The sequence below is a fragment of the Notolepis coatsorum genome, assembly GCF_963971535.1.
Source record: "Notolepis coatsorum genome assembly, chromosome: 3".
Taxonomy (NCBI): domain Eukaryota; kingdom Metazoa; phylum Chordata; class Actinopteri; order Aulopiformes; family Paralepididae; genus Notolepis; species Notolepis coatsorum.
In genome coordinates, this window is record NC_140167.1 from 59,615,531 (window position 1) to 59,635,455 (window position 19,925).

General features: G+C 42.2%; 1 protein-coding gene across 2 annotated transcripts; it reads right to left on the minus strand.

The window, feature by feature from the left end:
* Positions 1–443: 443 nt before the first annotated feature.
* On the minus strand, positions 444–18,417 carry arpc5b (actin related protein 2/3 complex, subunit 5B). 2 transcript variants are annotated; one of them, XM_084311083.1, is made up of 5 exons: positions 18,166–18,417; positions 15,235–15,306; positions 7,988–8,164; positions 4,371–4,472; positions 444–2,566 (listed from the first exon to the last, which is right to left on the minus strand). In XM_084311083.1, exons 1-4 carry the CDS (start codon positions 18,304–18,306, stop codon positions 4,410–4,412), a joined length of 453 nt encoding a protein of 150 aa, XP_084167209.1. In that variant the 5' UTR covers positions 18,307–18,417; the 3' UTR covers positions 444–2,566; positions 4,371–4,409. The 2 variants fall into 2 exon arrangements, with proteins under 2 accessions (XP_084167209.1, XP_084167208.1); XM_084311082.1 differs by lacking the exon at positions 444–2,566 and adding an exon at positions 2,855–3,946.
* Between the last annotated feature and the right edge of the window lie 1,508 nt (positions 18,418–19,925).

The window sequence follows — 19,925 nt, forward strand, 5'->3', positions numbered from 1 at the left end:
GATCTTGTTTTCTCCCGGAGTGAGCCGGGGAGTGATATGTGATTCGGTTGTGGGCGGGTCCTGAGCCCAGGACCGTGGATTGTTGCCAATAAAGACGTGTAAACGGCCAATCAGAATCGAGAAATGTGCATGCCGTTGTATAAAAAGTCTTACATTTGATAATCAGAATTTTAGGCCTTAGTCTTAATATTATTCTGCCTTTAAATGTGTTTGGGGGAAATGCCCCTCCTCCCCCCCAACAATTTATGGCATTACTTCTTTCATAGTAATTTTCCTACATATGTTTTTGCGAGTTTGGCCGTGAAATAGGTATTCAATTATATTCAAAGTGGTCTGAAAAAGTCTTAATTGAACTTGTTGAAACCGGCAGGAACCCTGACCCGGTCAGTTGAACATAGGTATTACTTTCTTTTTTACAAATCCCTTAGGAAAAACACTTCACATCAAGTTTCATATATCTTTTATTTTTTTCCTCAGAAAAGCACAAACATAAAAAAGGAATATTTGAGTAAGGCAGTTTGTCCATCAGTTTGGTATGTTCCATCGTATTCTTGCCCTTGGGCCAAAAGAGCAAAAGTAGCGGCATTTACACAGTAACTTTATTTTTTATTTATAACCAAACACAACTCAGACCCGATTGCTTTTCCATGTTCGTCCAGCAAAGATAAGATCAGATCTGGCGTGCAGAGGGTTAACCCTGTCAGGTGTACCATCTCATGTTGAGATGGAATCTTTTGAGAACCGAACAATCTAATGATTATGTAACAGTGGCTACTACTGGTCACTGAAAGTTCTATAATTCCGAGATAGATTTCAAGAAAACATTACAAAATAAAAAGAAAGAAAAAGAAAACTTACACCTGAAAGGGTTTGAAATATTTGTGTTCCTGTGTAAACCCAGCCTGTACTGCATTAGAAGCATCTAATGTCAGGAGGCAGCATCACCACTGATGACAAGAGTATTTAAACATGAAAACCCAAGTCCTATGATATCAACTACTAGCGATTATAAATTAACTTGTCATTAAAACATAAGACGATGCAGACATGATTCATCAGGAGCAACCTCCCAAGTCGAGAGCAGTACCAAGAGTAATCCTCACACACCACGTGCTTGATTAGAAATTAGCAGGAAAAACCATTTAAAAGTTACGCCGAAACGGAATTCCCCTTAGGCCTACTTAGGTTCTATATGGAGTGAGCCTAAGGGGCCGTATTTTCAGACTTAAAACATGAGCAAAACAACCCTATCACAGTTTTGTCCTTAATGTGGTTTCTAATGGTGTCGTTTTTCTTCTACTACAAAAGGGCTGCTAGAGTTGAGTCGACAACGTAAGTTACAGTCTTCAGTTCAAAATGGCCAACAATACTTTAAAGAGAAGCAAAACAAATCATTTGGCAACATAAGCGATCTACCCGAGAAGGCGGGCGAAGCTTAGGAGACGCAACATATTCCCGGGTCACTTTCTGAAGAGCTGGGAAGAATCCACCATTTATCGGATTATGGAAAGTCAAAGCGGCTCCCATGGTCATGGTTATATTCTGCGTTGCCCAACTACATTCTCTTGGTGCAAGAAATTGAACTCCAATGCAAAACATGCCAATGTCTTCATTTAACTTTTCAGGAAGCGACCCATTAACAAGGTTACAAAACAGGCATGACAATGCTTTGAAATAATACATAAATCTCACACAGGTCAGATGGGGGAGGGATCATGCAAATACTCAAATGAGTTGTAGGGGAGACAGTTATTCACGTTCTGCAATATTAGGGACTTTACATATACTAGTAATTTACAAGTCACTTTACATGTATGCTGTAGTATGACGAGACATTTTCTGAATACTTTGAATCCCTGCTGCCTAACAAACATGTTGATTTAGTAAAATCCTCTGAAATGCAATTCTCAATGTTGAGTGAGTCCTAGAGGCTCTAATACAGTAGTGCTTCTAGACTGAGTCCTAGAGGCTCTAATACAGTAGTGCTTCTAGACTGAGTCCTAGAGGCTCTAATACAGTAGTGCTTCTAGACTGAGTCCTAGAGGCTCTAATACAGTAGTGCTTCTAGACTGAGTCCTAGAGGCTCTAATACAGTAGTGCTTCTAGACTGAGTCCTAGAGGCTCTAATACAGTAGTGCTTCTAGACTGAGTCCTAGAGGCTCTAATACAGTAGTGCTTCTAGACTGAGTCCTAGAGGCTCTAATACAGTAGTGCTTCTAGACTGAGTCCTAGAGGCTCTAATACAGTAGTGCTTCTAGACTGAGTCCTGGAGGCTCTAATACAGTAGTGCTTCTAGACTGAGTCCTAGAGGCTCTAATACAGTAGTGCTTCTAGACTGAGTCCTAGAGGCTCTAATACAGTAGTGCTTCTAGACTTAAAGTCAGGGGTTTTAATGTCAGGCAAAAATCATAATGATAATAAAGGAATGACACAAAGAGGGGAGAGGCTAAACAAAGCATAATCCCAGATTATTTTCCCTGTTAAATAACATAAAAAAAATAAAAATAAAAATGCAAAACCAAATAAGGGAAACAATTTGAGAACAAGTCGTCATGGTGTAATCTTCCTGAAAGTACAAACAAATGCATCTCTTATACAACAGTATAACAGCAGAGCGAACTAATGCCCTGTACATACAGAATGTGTAAGTGAACGAGAGAAGAGACAAAAGAGAAAGATTAATGAAGGAGAGATGTGAGGAACATTGAAGTGGGATTAATGAGTGGTGGAGATAGCAGGCCGTGCTGCATCATGGGTAATGATCTCTAACTAGGCCAGACCAGCCGATAGATGGAAGCCCCCCCCCCTCTGGCAAAGTGGCGACCCCCGACCCCCTACACCCCTCCCCACCCGCAAATCCACCAACTGCCATCTGTGACTGTGCTTTTGAGGACACAGGCTGCTAAAGGGTCTGAGCCGGCCAATGAGGAGATTTGACTGGAGATTTACTGAGGAGCATCACGCTTCTATTCCACCAGGAAGGTCTTAGTTTAGCTTTTGGTTTAACAACGGTTGACATTGACAATAAACAAACGTTGTTGTTGTTGTTGTTTTCCTAGCAGAAATTTTCCAGAAAGAACCAAAGCTGAAAATCACTGGAGATGTATGTGTGTCTGTTTGTATAAATGTGATTCTGCCTGTCTGTATATATATAAATACAATATATGCATGTGTGTGTATATGTATGAATGAGGGACAGGGGACTGGGTGGGCTAGAGAGTAGAAAATGCTAGAGATCACACCAGTCAGCACAATAACTAATGTATGTGATGGAGAGCGTTGTTGGTGTGAGCTTGTCTTTATCTGCCTATGAATGACGTGCTGACGGTGGGGCAGAAAGACCCAGTCAGCTGTACAGATGGGTGAGGTGTTGCTGGTTCCTGGCCGTTTACAGTACACTTGCTACCACATCACAGGCACTTAAATCACAGTCGTCACCCCCCCCCCCCCCCCCACCCCACCCCAAGGCAACATCACATGATATCATTTAATTCTTACTCGAGATGCGCTCTATATTACCTAAAAGTGAAATCCGGGCCACTTGTTTGTCAAACATTCACCCCGATGTTGTTGGAAACGGTCCAATTTGTCAAGATTTCAATAGAGACATGCTGAATCGAACACGACTTAGCAACTTAACAAAAGATATTGTTTCGAACATTCGAAATCGACATGAGAGCAGACTTGAGACTCGTTTAAATGCATTTGTTTAAATTCTCACAAACTACCATTTCAACAACTTCTAGGTGAGTGTTTGACAGTCAAGCAGACTGGATTTCATGTTTAGGTGCTATAGAGGTGCTAATGTGATATTACATCTCTGTCAACATTCACTTTAGTGGCTGTGATATGTATAGCTAGCATAGCTAACGTTAAATAAACAGCCGGGAACCAGCAAGCTGGAGTAGGAAGTACACCTGTAGCTCTCCGTGTAGAATCCACTAGGCTGGAGAGAGACACAGACAGACACACACACACACACACACACACACAGACAGACACACACGTTGTGGTTCCACGTCTAGCCTGCTAAGGACCGGTCACACCTGGGTCATCTTAGAGGGGTATTTCACAAAGCAGGACTACAGTTAGCCAGATAACTTTACACAATATCACTGAATAACTCATAGTATTTTGTTCATAATCAACAATAATCAATATGCATGACCAAATCACATTCCAAAACCTAATATTTAAGTTGAGTTTTTTTTACAAAAAACATTAACATAGTGAAATCCTTTTTCAAAGTTAACCAACTGACTTGCTAATCATTAATTTTCTCTGTGAAATACCCCCAGCACCCCCCCCCCCCCCTCCCCCCCGGTTAGAAATCTGCTGTTTTTGTGAATTCATCCATTAGATGTTTATACCAGGCGGTCTGTGGAGAGTAAGGCTCCTCTGTTCTGCTGTTAGACCGTCTTCCTGGCAGTTAGTACCCTGACGATACAGCCCACTCCACCAGCAGAAAGAGCCTGGTGACACAGAGGGGAGGGAGAGATGAGTCATCATTAGTATGAACAAATCTGTCTATTTTTCTCTTCACCATAGAAATCTAGGCACATAAGGCTGTTCTGAACACTCCGACTTGCCTAAATATAATACCAAAATCAATTATACTTAAGAGTGAAAAGTGAAAGATTAATTAATAGATAAGCTTCAAGGCCTTTCAGTCTTTCACGCAGTCACATTAAGATTTGATTAAATCTATTTTAAGTGCAAGGTAACAGTAAAGTGCAATAATAACAAGATGTTGTTTTCATTGAATGTTTTCGAAATTGTACAGTGAAAGATATCCTGATACTAGCGACCACATATCAGCACTATTATCGCAAGGATGATACTATACTGCAGTGCAGGCCTATTCGACCAGCGGCCCACTGGCCAGATACGCCGCTTTTGACATTTTCTATGGCCCGCAAGAGGCTGCCTGCAAATCTGACGCGTTAGGTCTTTTTAAAGCACTGTGGGCTGTGATCAGCTGTAACGTCCTGCACTTCTGTATCAAGACTTATAACAACAGCTTTCCTATTGTTTGTGCTGCTGTCTGGAATTGATTTCAATGACACCATTAAAGAGAAAGAAAAGGGATGCAGTGATTAGTTTATTCCATGTAGTAATATATCTATTAACATTACACTGTAAGAGTTATTTGTAGGCATTCATTAACAAAGTATTCTGTGTGGCCCACGAACCCCCAGTGATTTTACTATTTGGTCCACTTGCTATAGGGAGGTGTAGTCCGACGTCGCTTTGGACCGCCCGTGAGGTCCACCCGTAGGGATGTATCATTGGGGAAATGGATTATCAGCTATTGTAACAATTCTGCCTCATGAATATTGAAAAGCTTTCCATTTTTGCACAAAACGAGTTCCCTTCTATCACTAACATTAAGCATTTTTGGTTGAAATACAATTCTGATTTATTTTTACGATTAATTGCGAATATTTTCATGTTGAGCTATAGATTGTCGATGAATACGCACAGAAAGGTACACCATGCAAATGTTAATGCTTTATTTGTTTTAAACGAGACGATTTAGAAATGGTCAATGGGGAATTACATTGCGTTTTCAAGATGACCGGCCGGAAAGAGCAATAACGTAACCACTACACCTCCCTATTGAATAGGAATAGCTGTGCTATACTGTATACCGGTAGATATTTTTACCATCCCTCATTATTATTATCATCAATATGCAATAATACCGGTACAAATTCAAAACATCTGCATGTTTAGGTAAGAATGAATAACAGAAGCTGAAAAAAGGATGAATAAAGAGTTCAGTTCACCAACCACCAGGGTTGAAAGGATTCTCTTTTAAAGCTGCGTTTTGCCGCGATGAACCAAACCCAGAAGATCCAGGAGCACCAGTGTGTGAGTTTAGACTGGAGATATGATCTCCATTCAACTGACATTGTGAATATATTATTTCACTTTTGAACTGAATGGTATTCCTCAAATGACTGCTTCCTTCTTCGCTGCACCGCTGATATGTATATTTATTTATTCATTTATGTATATTGATGCATCTGTATATATGTATATGTATTATACATACACTTTTTTTATTCTTTTATTGCTACAGCAGTTGAACCACATGCCGCGTCTTCTGTAAAACTTCCAAGAAACACTAAAAAAACAAAAGTAATCATCTTTATAACCACCAACAAATACGGTGTATTATCTTATGGGGCTGAATTTGGTTCCTGCAGCTTCATTGGTAGTCTACAGCTCCGTTAGTAGTTTACATTTGTAAGTAGTCTGCAGCTCTGTTAGTAGTCTGCAGCTCTGTTAGTAGTCTGCTCTGCAGCTCTGTTAGTAGCCTGCAGCGCTGTTAATAGTCTGCAGCTCTGTTAGTAGTCTGCAGCTCTGTTAGTAGTCTGCAGCTCTGTTAGTAGTCTGCAGCTCTGTTAGTAGTCTGCAGCTCTGTTAGTAGTCTGCTCTGCAGCTTTGTTAGTAGCCTGCAGCTCTGTTAGTAGTCTGCAGCTTCGTTAGTAGCCTGCAGCTTCGTTAGTAGTCTGCAGCTCTGTTAGTAGTCTGCAGCTTTGTTAGTAGCCTGCAGCTTCGTTAGTAGCCTGCAGCTTCGTTAGTAGTCTGCAGCTCTGTTAGTAGTCTGCTCTGCAGCTTCGTTAGTAGTCTGCTCTGTAGCTTCGTTAGTAGTCTGCAGCTTCGTTAGTAGTCTGCAGCTCTGTTAGTAGTCTGCTCTGCAGCTTCGTTAGTAGTCTGCTCTGCAGCTTCGTTAGTAGTCTGCTCTGCAGCTTCATTAGTAGTCTGCTCTGCAGCTTCGTTAGTAGTCTGCTCTGCAGCTTCGTTAGTAGTCTGCAGCTTCGTTAGTAGTCTGCAGCTCTGTTAGTAGTCTGCTCTGCAGCTTCGTTAGTAGTCTGCTCTGCAGCTTCGTTAGTAGTCTGCTCTGCAGCTTCGTTAGTAGTCTGCTCTGCAGCTCTGTTAGTAGTCTGCTCTGCAGCTTCGTTAGTAGCCTGCAGCTCTGTTAGTAGTCTGCTCTGCAGCTTCGTTAGTAGCCTGCTCTGCAGCTTCGTTAGTAGTCTGCAGCTTCGTTAGTAGTCTGCAGCTTCGTTAGTAGCCTGCTCTGCAGCTTCGTTAGTAGTCTGCAGCTTCGTTAGTAGCCTGCTCTGCAGCTTCGTTAGTAGTCTGCAGCTTCGTTAGTAGTCTGCTCTGCAGCTTCGTTAGTAGCCTGCTCTGCAGCTTCGTTAGTAGTCTGCTCTGCAGCTTCGTTAGTAGTCTGCTCTGCAGCTTCGTTAGTAGTCTGCAGCTTCGTTAGTAGTCTGCTCTGCAGCTTCGTTAGTAGTCTGCTCTGCAGCTTTGTTAGTAGCCTGCAGCTTCGTTAGTAGCCTGCTCTGCAGCTTCGTTAGTAGTCTGCTCTGCAGCTTCGTTAGTAGTCTGCAGCTTCGTTAGTAGCCTGCTCTGCAGCTTCGTTAGTAGTCTGCAGCTTCGTTAGTAGCCTGCTCTGCAGCTTCGTTAGTAGTCTGCTCTGCAGCTTCGTTAGTAGTCTGCTCTGCAGCTTCGTTAGTAGCCTGCTCTGCAGCTTCGTTAGTAGTCTGCAGCTTCGTTAGTAGCCTGCTCTGCAGCTTCGTTAGTAGTCTGCAGCTTCGTTAGTAGTCTGCTCTGCAGCTTCGTTAGTAGTCTGCTCTACAGCTTCGTTAGTAGTCTGCTCTGCAGCTTCGTTAGTAGTCTGCAGCTTCGTTAGTAGCCTGCAGCTCTGTTAGTCTGCAGCTTCGTTAGTAGCCTGCAGCTCTGTCAAGGGGTCCTTGAAGGGGTTTCAGGTGGTCCCCAGATAAATGTGGAATATTTTTATTTCAATATTAATGCATTGACTAAAGGTTAGCCCAATGAGAGAATGCAACAGAACCACTGTACTAAAGAAGATACACCATAGAAAAGTATCCTTTATAAAGTAGACTCGCCTTTTTATACCATCTAATAAAGCAGAAACACCATAGAAAATATATCCTTTATAAAGTAGACCCACCTTTTCATGCCACTGCAGGAGGACAGCGCTGCTATTCTCTGACGGCCTCTCGAAGCCTTTGTAGATGTACTTCATTAGCAGATCCACTCCATTCTTGTCCAGAGACTGAACCCCCTTCTCAATGTCGCTGCTCTTAAAGGAACTCAGCACCTTCAACACCAGGCCCTCCGCACGCTCCTGGAGGAGCAATGATTGATTACATGTATAATATGGACAGCTCCATCAAAGAACAGTCTTATACAATAAAAGTAAATAAATAAAATGGAAAAAGTCAGGATAACACAATAAATCCTTAAGATGTATTCTTAATATATAGAGGAAAGAAACATGTGCACAGGCCTACATTAAACATTTTTCTAAGGCTCCTCGGTTTTTAAACTTCTAGGTACCATGAATAAATTTTTTCACAACCTAATTATGTTACTAAAATGACAACCCTGTGTACAGGGGATGTAACTAGGGATGTCCCGATCAATTTTTTTTGCTCCCGATCCGATCCCGATTTTGAGTATCACCATCTACCGATACCGATCTTTCCCGATCCAAGCAAAATAAAATAAAAAATTCTCATCCCAATTTCTCACATTACATTCACCCTGAATGTTGACGTTATCCAGGTGAAAAGTTAACTTCATTCAAGCGAGGCATTGCAATCCTTGACATAAATCATTAAGATGTATAATTAAATCAAAGGAAATGCGTTTGTTTTGGCTAAATTCTTCTGCTCTGTGTGACAATAAATAAATGAATGATGATATGCAATTTAAAACCAAAACTAAGGCCTCCGTATGAGTTTAAGATGTGAACATGGTCATGTTTGTTAAAAAAAAAAAAAAAAAAAAAAATGATCCCGATCTTCGGAAGATCACGTGATCGGATCGGGACATCCCTATATGTAACAGCATAGATTATGCTATAATGGTGTATAAACTATGCTTAGAAAATCCCAAGATCGATATTGCTTGTAGTTGTACATCTATGCCTTTTTTTCAGCGGATGTGTGAAGACCTTCAATCACTAAACGTTATTTCCAGCGTGCCTCCCGTCCTGCAGACGTCTCAAGTTGACCTTGCACAGAGTTTCTGCTGAACTACTAAGGAAACTCAGTTGACCAAATCTTTTGACAATAATATAACAATAATAAACTAGCACCTTTCATACAAGAATTGCAGCTCAAACTGCTTCACAGAAGTAAAAAAAGACAGGCATCAAATGTACCCAAAATTGGTAGATCAAGAGCAATGCATAATGTGCAGATGTAAAATGTGGCATAAAATAAGCATAAAATAAGCAGCAAAAGCGCCAAACCAGATAAATCTCTGGTTTTAATCCATATTTATTTTATTAGCGATATCCATAAATTTTTCATCCATCCAGCCTGACATTATCATTGGGAATGGGTCTGGGCTCGCAAAGGGCAAATACCGCCGCCTATCGTCTCCCGGATGGTATTGCACATCATTGGATTGGATTGGCTGGGACTGTGCATCCAAAAAATAAGTCCGGTCCAGGTTTTACTTCTCGGACATGCAGCTGGATACTATTGCATTGACTGGGGGGACTGGGATCAGCGTGGATTATGTGTTTTGGACTATAACGTTGGATCAATGGACGCAATCAATATTTGGAATGGCGATCAGGAATTGGATTAATCTTTTTGCATGACATCAGATGTGAGGTAAGGCCTTTATGTTACGAATCTTGGGGTAATCAGATGTTCCTTTCTCCGCCATCGGAGTGTGTGTGTGTGTGTGTGTGTTAGTGTTGTCAAAAATAATTTTTCGATACATATCGATTCTGAATATTTAAAACAGTTTCAATACTAATTTCCCGCAATATCGATACCAGCTGGCACGCTGTCTTCTCTCATCCTACAGCAAGTTGTTGACGCACACATGCTGCTCCCAGTGCATTGCTAGTGCCCCTCCCCCTCCTCCCCACAGACCCGTCTAGTGTCAACATCTCTCATTCGCTCTCAAGAGAGCAAAAGTGCAGCTCCTCTTTCAACATCACTTGAAAATGGCCCAGTAAACTATTCACTTTAGTTAAAAGCACAAGGCGTTGTCTAACGTTATGTAGCTGACTAGCTGGCTAGCTACTGATAGCTCATATCAACGGCTGATACCAGCATTGGAGTTCGTTTTTGCAGTTGTTGGCTAGCTAACGTTAGCCACCCAGCAACTGTAGCCAGCTAATACGGTCTGTGCTGGCTGCACCTTTTAATTCGCAATGGAGTGGAGCCAACTAACTGTACAAATCGATGTGATTGGCTGAGACTGTATTTTGTACGTTTGGCTGGCTGGCTGTTGTGGATTGGGGTAGCCAGCTAGCTGGCTGGAAGTTCGTAGTGCAGTTGGCTAACGTTGGCCAATATAGCTGTAACTGAACGCCAATGATGCTAGCCTTATGAGTTTCAGTTCATAGGAAAATACTTTGACTATAATGGTCAGAAGTAAATTAACTTAGATGTTGTTATGCTTAACACGCATTCCTGGTGAATTGAAAATGGGGGACCCCGATGTAAACAAGATTATACAACGGCATGCAAATTTCTCGATTCTGATTGGCCATTAACACGTCTTTATTGGCAACAATCCACGCTGCTGGCCCAGGACCCGCCCACAACCGACCCACATCACATCACTCCGCCGGATCACAAGAAGGTGGCCAATAATCTTTACAAATGGATATGTTAATGGCGACTAAACGACTAAATATCAAGCGATTCTGTCACAGCGAATGTCTTAGTCGTTTAAACAATGTTGGATGATGTAATTGATGGGTCTTGAATCATTCTGTAACAAAAGAAAAATCGCGGATTGATTGATGGATTAATTTGCGATTTTTTTTTCAATTTCTTTTTCCTTTCGACTGTCAGCGCTCGCTCTAGTCTCCACCCACCGCCACACACCCCCCCCCCCACACACATACACACACACACACACACACACACACACACGCACACACTCTGCCTGCAACGCGGGGGATAGTCAGAGAGCTGGGTGCTGCGCTGTTCTAAGTGAGCATGGCCTATTGAGTTGATTGATTGATTGATTGCTAATTTTATTACTGTACGCTTGGTTTCCAACTGGTTAAGTTTAGGCCCTCTACAGTAGGTTTAAAAAAATAAATAAAAGAATAGGGCGAAGAAAACGTTTTTTTCCTATAGGGCAGGAAGACTTTTTAATTTGTTTTACCTACTTTATATAGAAGCATCTAGAATGAAGTTCTATGGAAAGTAGGTCTGCATTCCCTTAACAATTGTGTGTATTGAGCCGTACTGTATTGTACCCATTCTGCATCTGGTAATAAAATTTTCAATCAATCATTCCAATAATACACAGTTGGATGTGTTAGTTGGTTGGATGCACTTCAAGCTGCTTCCACATGAGGCAACTTCTCTCAATCATTCCAATAATACACAGTTGGATGTGTTAGTTTGGTTGGATGCACTTCAAGCTGCTTCCACATGGAGGCAACTTGTCTTTTTTGTAGTTGTGGGAACTACTTTTTCTGGCGGATGGTTTTTTCAATAAATCTTCGATTAATGTGTGTTTATTGTATAGAAATAAGGTTGGATGAATCTGGCAGTTGTATAAAAGCTTTACATCACTTGCAGTCGTGATTTGTGACCAATAAACCATGCCTAGGGGGGTCTAACGACACTCGGCTGCGCCTCGGGCCTAACGACCACCCCTAGGCATGGTTTATTGGTCACAAACCACTCCTGCGCGTGATGTAATGCTTAACTAAAGTATTTTTCTGGTCTGCATCCTCTTAGGAGTTGTTTTGTATTGAGCCGTACTGTATTGTACCCATTCTGCAATCTGTTAATAAAGTTCTCAATCAAAGTACTATTAACATTACTTAATTTCTAAGATTAGATTAGATAATTTAGTTATTTTTAAATGTCTGATCTAAAGAGAAACAATGGGTTTTAAAAGTGTTATATTTCTCTATAATACCAGAGAGAAGGTGAGGAGAATCGACCAGCAAAAGCTAAATAAAAAATGTAATAAAGAAATTAAAATGTTAAGATTAAAATCTTTTCCCTGTGGTATCAAAAATGGTATCGAATATCGATACTTTTCAAGGTATCGTATCGAAGTTAGAAATTCCAGTATCGTGACAACACTAGTGTGTGTGTGTGTGAGGTTCGCGCCGACCAAAGTACGGAGAAGCGATTTTTCAGACCCCGCTTCTCTTCGTGCATGAGGACACATGCTGTATACCAGGGGTGGCCAACCCGCGGCTCGCGAGCCGCATGCGGCTCTTTGCCCCGTCAATGTGCGGCTCTTCCATCCATTAAAAAAAAACTACTTTTTTTTTTACTTTTCTTTTTATGTCACTCATTCTATAAGGACGTAGAATGAACATTTACAATTTTTTTTTAATCTTTGACTGTGAATAACACCATGCTAAAATTTACCAGACCTGAAAAATCTAAGCAAATGAATAAAGGGAAGATGATTAACACTTTGAGTGCCGGGACACGTCTTTTCACGTCTTTGCTGGCCATGCTAAAGTTGCCGGGGGACGCTGTACAGCGTCCTTATATCAATATTTCAAAAATCTGCGATCGGATTCATAATGTCCCTCCGCTGGCCTGAGATCCACCAGCAGGACCCACTGAGCTCTCTGGCGGTTCAGGAGCGCCATCTGGTGGCCGATCGGCGCAATCGCCAAACAGGATGTTGAATAGAGGTTGTCATGACGACCGTAGTACTTCCGGGCGCTCGCTATAGTTCATGTGACTCTGGCTCGTCGCGCTACACGGTGATCGATTGCCAATAACTCGATAAACAACATGATTTGGACGTATATACCATTATACAAGCTGGAGATGGACCGGGTAAAAATATATCCCATAATGATAACATTTCTACTCAACGATGATCGCCCAACGGCGCGCGGAGACTGGGGTGAGTTTCAGCGTGTAACGTTACCGTCTTCGATAATAACTGCTATTATCAACATTTGACCCACATTAGATGATTGGTATAACGCTGCCCACGGAATTATAAACGCCCCCTCGCCCATCCGGTCAACATCAGATGACGTGTAGTAACTTCTAGAAGTACGTCTAGTTGGAATTTTTTATATCGCGCTGATTGCCATCAAACTGTATTTCATCATCAATATAATGCATTTGGGGCTATATATCACGTTCTGGAGAAAGCTGCAGAAAGAGATGAAAACATACTTATACATTAGACCATACTTTACTATGAATATGTGAATGAAAAAGTTTAACGTTGCTACACAATGAACAATACATATAGGACTTTGAATGGGCCCTAATAATGGCAATGTAGCAATAGAATTTAAAAAGTTATAGCCCTGCAAAGAAGGGGACTTTCTCCATAGACAAATAGCGCTGGCAATCTATGGTATATCATTAATTTAACCTTAGGCAACCAAAGTGTTAAACAAGGTTTTGTAGATACAGTACTGAATTCTGCCATCTTTTTTATAATGTACATTTCTCCACCATTTTTCATCATATTGCAACACCGTTTTTTGCAAGACGTTCACAGAAAGGTAGAGAAACTAACTGCGTTCTGTTTTATGGCAATAACGTTCAGGTTTGTGGGAGATAATCCCAAAAAATAAGAGAAATAAAAAAGTAAATCCAGAAGTCAGATGATTGACAGGGGCTGGTGTGAGCTGGGTAGGGTAGTTTTTCGAAAATTTAAAGCCCTGAGTCTCTTCCTTCAAAAGACTACACTCACTTTTGGATGTTTCACTTCCTCCCGTCAATATGCGCCGGTTTCCGACTCAATGCCCTGAGATTTCTATAATCTTATATTTCACTAATAACAGTTAAAATAATTGGTAAACAAACATAATGCTGAAAATATACACTTTTATTGTATATCTCAGGCTTAAGAGGTTAACCCTGTGAGGCCCAAATTAAAAAAAACATTAGCAACTTCAGAGGCCAGAGGGTGGGACATATAAAACACATTTACTATCAAATAGCATTGTGAAGGACCAATTGACTATACATGTGCTTAACATTTTTTAAATAAACATTCTTTTTTTAAATGGCTAAAAGTGATTTTGTAATTTTGCAACCGTGGGTCTCACAGGGTACTTTTAACCCTGTGAGAGTGTGAGGCCCAAATAAAAAATACATTAGCAACTTCAGAGGCCAGAGGGTGAGACCTATAAACACATGAAGGGTGCCGTGACTGAAAAAAAAGGTTGAGAAACGCTGGTATATGGTGTGGCTCTTTGTGGCACCACAGTCATTTTTGTGGCTCTTAGTCTCTGACTGGTTGGCCACGCCTGCTGTAGTGTATACTATCGATAATCTAGCGTTTATTTGAAAACTATTCATAAATCAAGCGACAAATGGCACGCTTTCTAAGGAAATACATTTAAGCTCGATTTGCTGGAGTTTATTGAGATGACAGAACACCCTAGAAATATATTGATATTCATCACGGTATAAAATGGAAATGTATGTATGAAAAAATTATCTGTTTCGTGCATGTTGACTGGAAGCAACTCATTGACGATCACTGTGTTATTTAGATCTATTGCTATTATATTTGATATGTTTTATGCACTTGCAAATAAGTCCTATTCTCCATTGGATAAAGCATTGGCACCGAAGGGCCATCAGCAGAGGGCGCTGTTGGCCCTGAATGAGTTATGGAACAAATTGCTGATGATTCTGACATCCGAGGTACTAACCTTTTTAAATGACATACTGTCATAAATGTCATAAACGAGGAGATGGCTGATCCCATTCAACTGACTGACAGTGATGTGATGACTCTTCCTTCTTTTATAGTTTCCTTGGCTAGGAGGAGGAACTGTAGAATTCCCTGACTACTTGAATAATAACTCAACACAGACCCGTGTCGTTCGAGACATTTCTCATTAGGCGCGTTCACACCGGGAATAATTGGTTCGGAACATGACGGAGGCTTTAGTTCGGCCCTCTAAGAAAACACTGAGCACCGATTTTTCATGTTCCGAACCAATTATTCCCAGTGTGAACGCGCCGGCCGGTTCGAGATTACGTTCGGCACGGAGCCCGGCCGTGTGTGGAATTGAAAACGCCACTGAAAACAGCATTTAAACCATGCGACGATAACTCTCCATTTGAGACCATTATACTATCTGGCTGGCGGCTCCTTTAAACAGTGTCAAACCAGCCTGCCAAATCAGCGGTGAGGAAAACAATGCAGTGACACTTCCAAGGAGATACAGTAGGAATCGACAGGGAAACTGACCTTGACATTTTGGTTCTTTGTGTTCATTGGTGGGTTCTTCAGGGCTGCTTGTAAAGCCTCCATCAGATTCCCTGTGCAGGGAGGGTTAAGGAGATATGCATACACCAGGGGCCTACCCTTCAATCACACATTTGAAATTATCCGTCATAATGACCAAGAGCCCATCCAGAATGCTGACTGTCAAGCTGAATGAATGAATGAAAACTTTATTTAACAGATTGCAGAATGGGAACAATACAGTACGGCTCAATACATACAATTGTTAAAGGGATGCAGACCAGAGAAAGACGTTAGTCTTGTTTACATCAGGGTCCCCCATTTTCAATTCATATTTTTTTGCTCTATTACGATACACGATATATATTTGCGATATTTTGACATTTCCTCTAAAGCACATACAAATTATTGATTTAACCCTTTGATGGATATAGTCACGCCAATATAATGATTATATAAACCTCTGTTGTCAAGCCTCGTCAATATAACCCCCCCCCCCTTTCCCCACTAATGGAACTGGTGACGTGGATCACTCCCATGTGAGCGTTTCTAGGGTTAGTGGCTAACGTGTTAGCTTAGCTTAGTTAGCAGCTAACTTAGTTACCGCCTCTCCGTCTCTGGGCGTGTGTGCGTGTACGTGATGTAAATTGGGCGAGTGTGTGTGTCTGTGTGAGGGAGAGAGGAAAGTGCTGTGCTAAAGTAAGTCTCATCTCAGCCGCGGCGGCTTAGTAACTGACGTGAGGTTTTGTGCAAAACATCACGATGTCCACGATATGTTTAAAAAGTGTATCGTTAATGAACTGTACCCGCTATTTATTTAATATCGTCATTTTGCCCACCCCTACATACAGGTATATAGTACTGTTACATTTGTGACATATGATATGCAAATATACAGTACTGTTACCCATAGATCCTGACAGCGTATATACATATGATGGGGAGGAGACTGTACATTAGGAGGGGGTGGGTGGGAGAGAAATATATACATACGGTGGGGAGAGAATATATACGGTGGTGAGGAGACTCGAGACTGTACATTAGGAGGGGGTGGGAGGGTGGGAGAGAAATATACATACGGTGGGGAGAGAATATATACACAGAGGGGAGGAAACTGTCTATTAGGAGGGGGTGGGGGGGTTTGGACATTTACGGTGGCCAGTTTCGAATTGCAGCCTCCCGTAGGTGCTCTTTTAGAGCGGTTTTGAATGTGGGTAGGGATTCACATTCCTTTACAGCTTTGGGTAGGGCGTTCCACATTGATGTGGCATAATTGCGAAACGTGTTTAGTCCCTTGTTTGAGCCGACCTGGGTTTAACATGATTTGTTGAGCTTCCTCTGGTGTTGTGGTTGTGGTATTCACTGACCTTTGGGAAGTATTTTGACATGTACATGGGTACCTTAGTCGTGTAGTGTATCTTGTAGACCAGGCCCATTGCAAGTTGCTGTACTCTGTCGTCTACTCTAAGCCATCCTAGGTAGTCAAAGTGGGCAGGGGTGAGATGGGTTCTAGGAGTAAGGTCAAGTAGTAGTCTGACCAGTTTGTTTTGTGATGTTTGTAATCTTGTTTTTAGCGCCTTTGAGGTGCTTTGGTACCATGAGGTGCAAGCATAGTCGTAGTACCCTTGAATGAGTGCTCCTGCCAGAGTCTTCAGGGTATTATTGTTTACCAGAGAGGAGATCCGGTACAAGAATCTAGTTCGTTGGTTGACTTTTTTTTATTACCTTTGATGCCATTTTGTCACAGGAAAGATTTGCCTCTAGGATGGACCCTAGGTATGTAATGTCATCTTTCCTTGTGACAATATTGTCACCCACTGTAACTGAGAAGCCGTCGGTCTTGCTGAGTTTGTTATTTGATCCGAAGAGAATGGACTCCGTTTTACCCAGGTGTAATGATAGTTTGTTATCAGCGAGCCAGGTGCAGATTCTGCAGAGTTCTGAGCTGAGGGTTTTTTCAACCTGTAACTTGTTCTTGTCAGAGACCAGCAGGGCTGAGTCGTCCGCGAACAAGAACAAGTTGCAGTCACAAGCTGATGACATGTCATTTGCATAAATTAGGAACAGTAGCTGATTTACTCTTTTTACTACCCATGGACCCAAATTGAGGAATATACTCTCCTGTATACAGTAACAGAGTAGTACTGTATATCTGTATGTCATAAATGTCATGATGAATTGAAAATGGGGGACCCGGCCTGATGTAAACAAGACTAAAGTATTTCTCTGGTCTGCATCCCCTTAACAATTGTGTGCATTGAGTCGTACTGTATTGTACCCATTTTGCAATCTGTTAATAAAGTTTTCAATCAATCAATCAATGTCCTGGCTGGGACCCGGCCACAATAAACATGGTCTATTTACTATTCTTGTCATGTGGGAGGCCTTGGTCAGTAATAGTTCTTCAATACAGTTTTATAAAGCAAACCATTTGCATTCCATGAGCTCAGACTACGCCCCTCTCTCTCTCGTGTACAGGAACTAGAAGTGCTGCAGCAAGATGACTTATAAGGCACTAAACGGGTGCACTTCCTCATTGAATACGGCCCGTTTCCTCAGCTAGCTCTACGACACGCTACTACCTTACAAATGGCATTATTATCAAACCATAAGAAGTCAGGCTGGCCGTGGATGCTGGGTTTAGCCCGGTAGGAACAACGTTATATGACGAAAAGTGAAGTGTATTTCTCTGTGGAGAGTAGACTTCTCTGGAATGTGCCTGACAGACAAGTCTGGACAGTGGCTGGCCTCGGGGCGCAGGAATCAATCTTCCTGAGGGATGTGCAAGTTGCACACATCATCGTACATCTTAAACTAGCAAACGTCCTGCGTGATATCAGTATACAGTGTCGTAAAATGCACACACGGGCTAGCTAACGGACTGTGTCCAGCTTTGTATACACGCTAACAAACAGGCTAATCATGAAAAGGATATTGTCTGATGAGTGAATCCACCTCTGCCTCGTCAGGACCCAGCTGGTTCTCTCCTCCGTCCTCCTCGTCTACAAATTTGTTCTCGTCGTATTCGTCCACATCTACTCGCCTGAAACGATCCGACCCGGTACACTTAGACATTTCTGCTAGGTTTAGATCCCGTATTTTGACCAAAAGACGCGAATTGAAGCCCAAGTCCGGCCTTTTTTTTGCAGTTCTTTCAATGGCTGTCAGCTTCCTTCCTCTCCTACTCTTTCACTGGTTTTACTTCCGTATACAGGTCGCCCCACTGCGATGAGAATGTGGAAGTGCATCCTATTCATTATATGTGTGTTTCTATTTAGGTCACTAGGGGGCAGTCGAGACTAAGAAATAGATCAATGTTACTGCTTGATCGGTGAGGTGGTGATTTTTTTGACAGCCATACATGAGAGAGAGAGATATACATAATGGCTACCATATATATATATATATATTTCATCCTAAGAAAGGTCTAAAATAAAAACCAATTTATGATAAATCACAAAAAAAAAATGTTATCCATTTTGTTTCTCCTATTTATCTATTTTTCTCCCATCCCAACTTCGCTGTGCCAATTCTCCCCTCCCCTGTCTTGAACGTTGCTCGCATATGCCCCCCACTGGTCGGCTGTAGTGAGGATAGAAGCCTTGCATCACATGTCCCCCTCGATACACGAGGAGGCAGCCTGTCACATCTTTTCACCTGCCAGCGCGGACTCTCATTGGCGAGGTGTTACGTGTGGGAGGCTCACACTACCCCCGCCATTTCCTGTCTCTGCTGTGCAGGCGTCCCCCAACCGACCTGTAGGAGTCACTGTCCACAACGTCCAGATTACCACCCATTGACTTCCACCCGCTAACTCTGCCAATTGAGTTAGTATGACGGCCGGCCCAAGCCGGAGGCAACACCGACAGCCGGAGTCGAACCCGGTGTCTCTTGCGTTGGGGACGAGCGCAATGTCCGCTGCGCCACCCAGCCGCCCTTACAAAAACATTTTTGTAACTGTTTTTAAATCTCTATAGGCTAGAATCCAACTAGATGACTCATGCGCATGCATGAATGAATGAATGAATGAATGAATGAATGAATGAATGAATGAATGAAAACTTTATTAACAGATTGCAGAATGGGTACAGTACAGTACAGCTCAATACATACAATTGTTAAGGGGATGCAGACCAGAGAAAGACTTTCGTCTTGTTTACATCAGGGTCCCCCATTTTCAATTCATCGTAACATATATGACATACATGACATACAGATAGACAGTACTGCTCCATCTATACATTTATGACATACCAGATTTGCAATTACAGTACTGTTTGTGATACAAAAAGAGTCCAGAAAGAAAAGAGTATATACATTAGGCGTGGAAACTGTACATTGGATTGGGTAGGTGGGGGTGGGGGGGGACTGTACATTGGAGGTGGTTGGGTGTGTGGGGGGGGACTGTACATTGGAGGTGGTTGGGTGGGTGGGGGGGGGGGTTGGTTAGGAGTGGGGGGGGGGTTGGTTAGGAGTGGGGGGGGGGGGGGGTTGGGTAGGAGGGGTGGGTGGGAGGGTTGGGTAGGAGGGGTGGGTGGGGGACACTGTACAACTGTACAAACAACACTGTACATTGGATTATTGACAAGACCATACTTGGTAATTTACTGTACATTGGAGGGGGTTGTGTTCGGACATTTACAGGGGCCAGTTTCGGGTTGCAGTCTCCCTTAGGTGTTTTTTGAGAGTGTTTT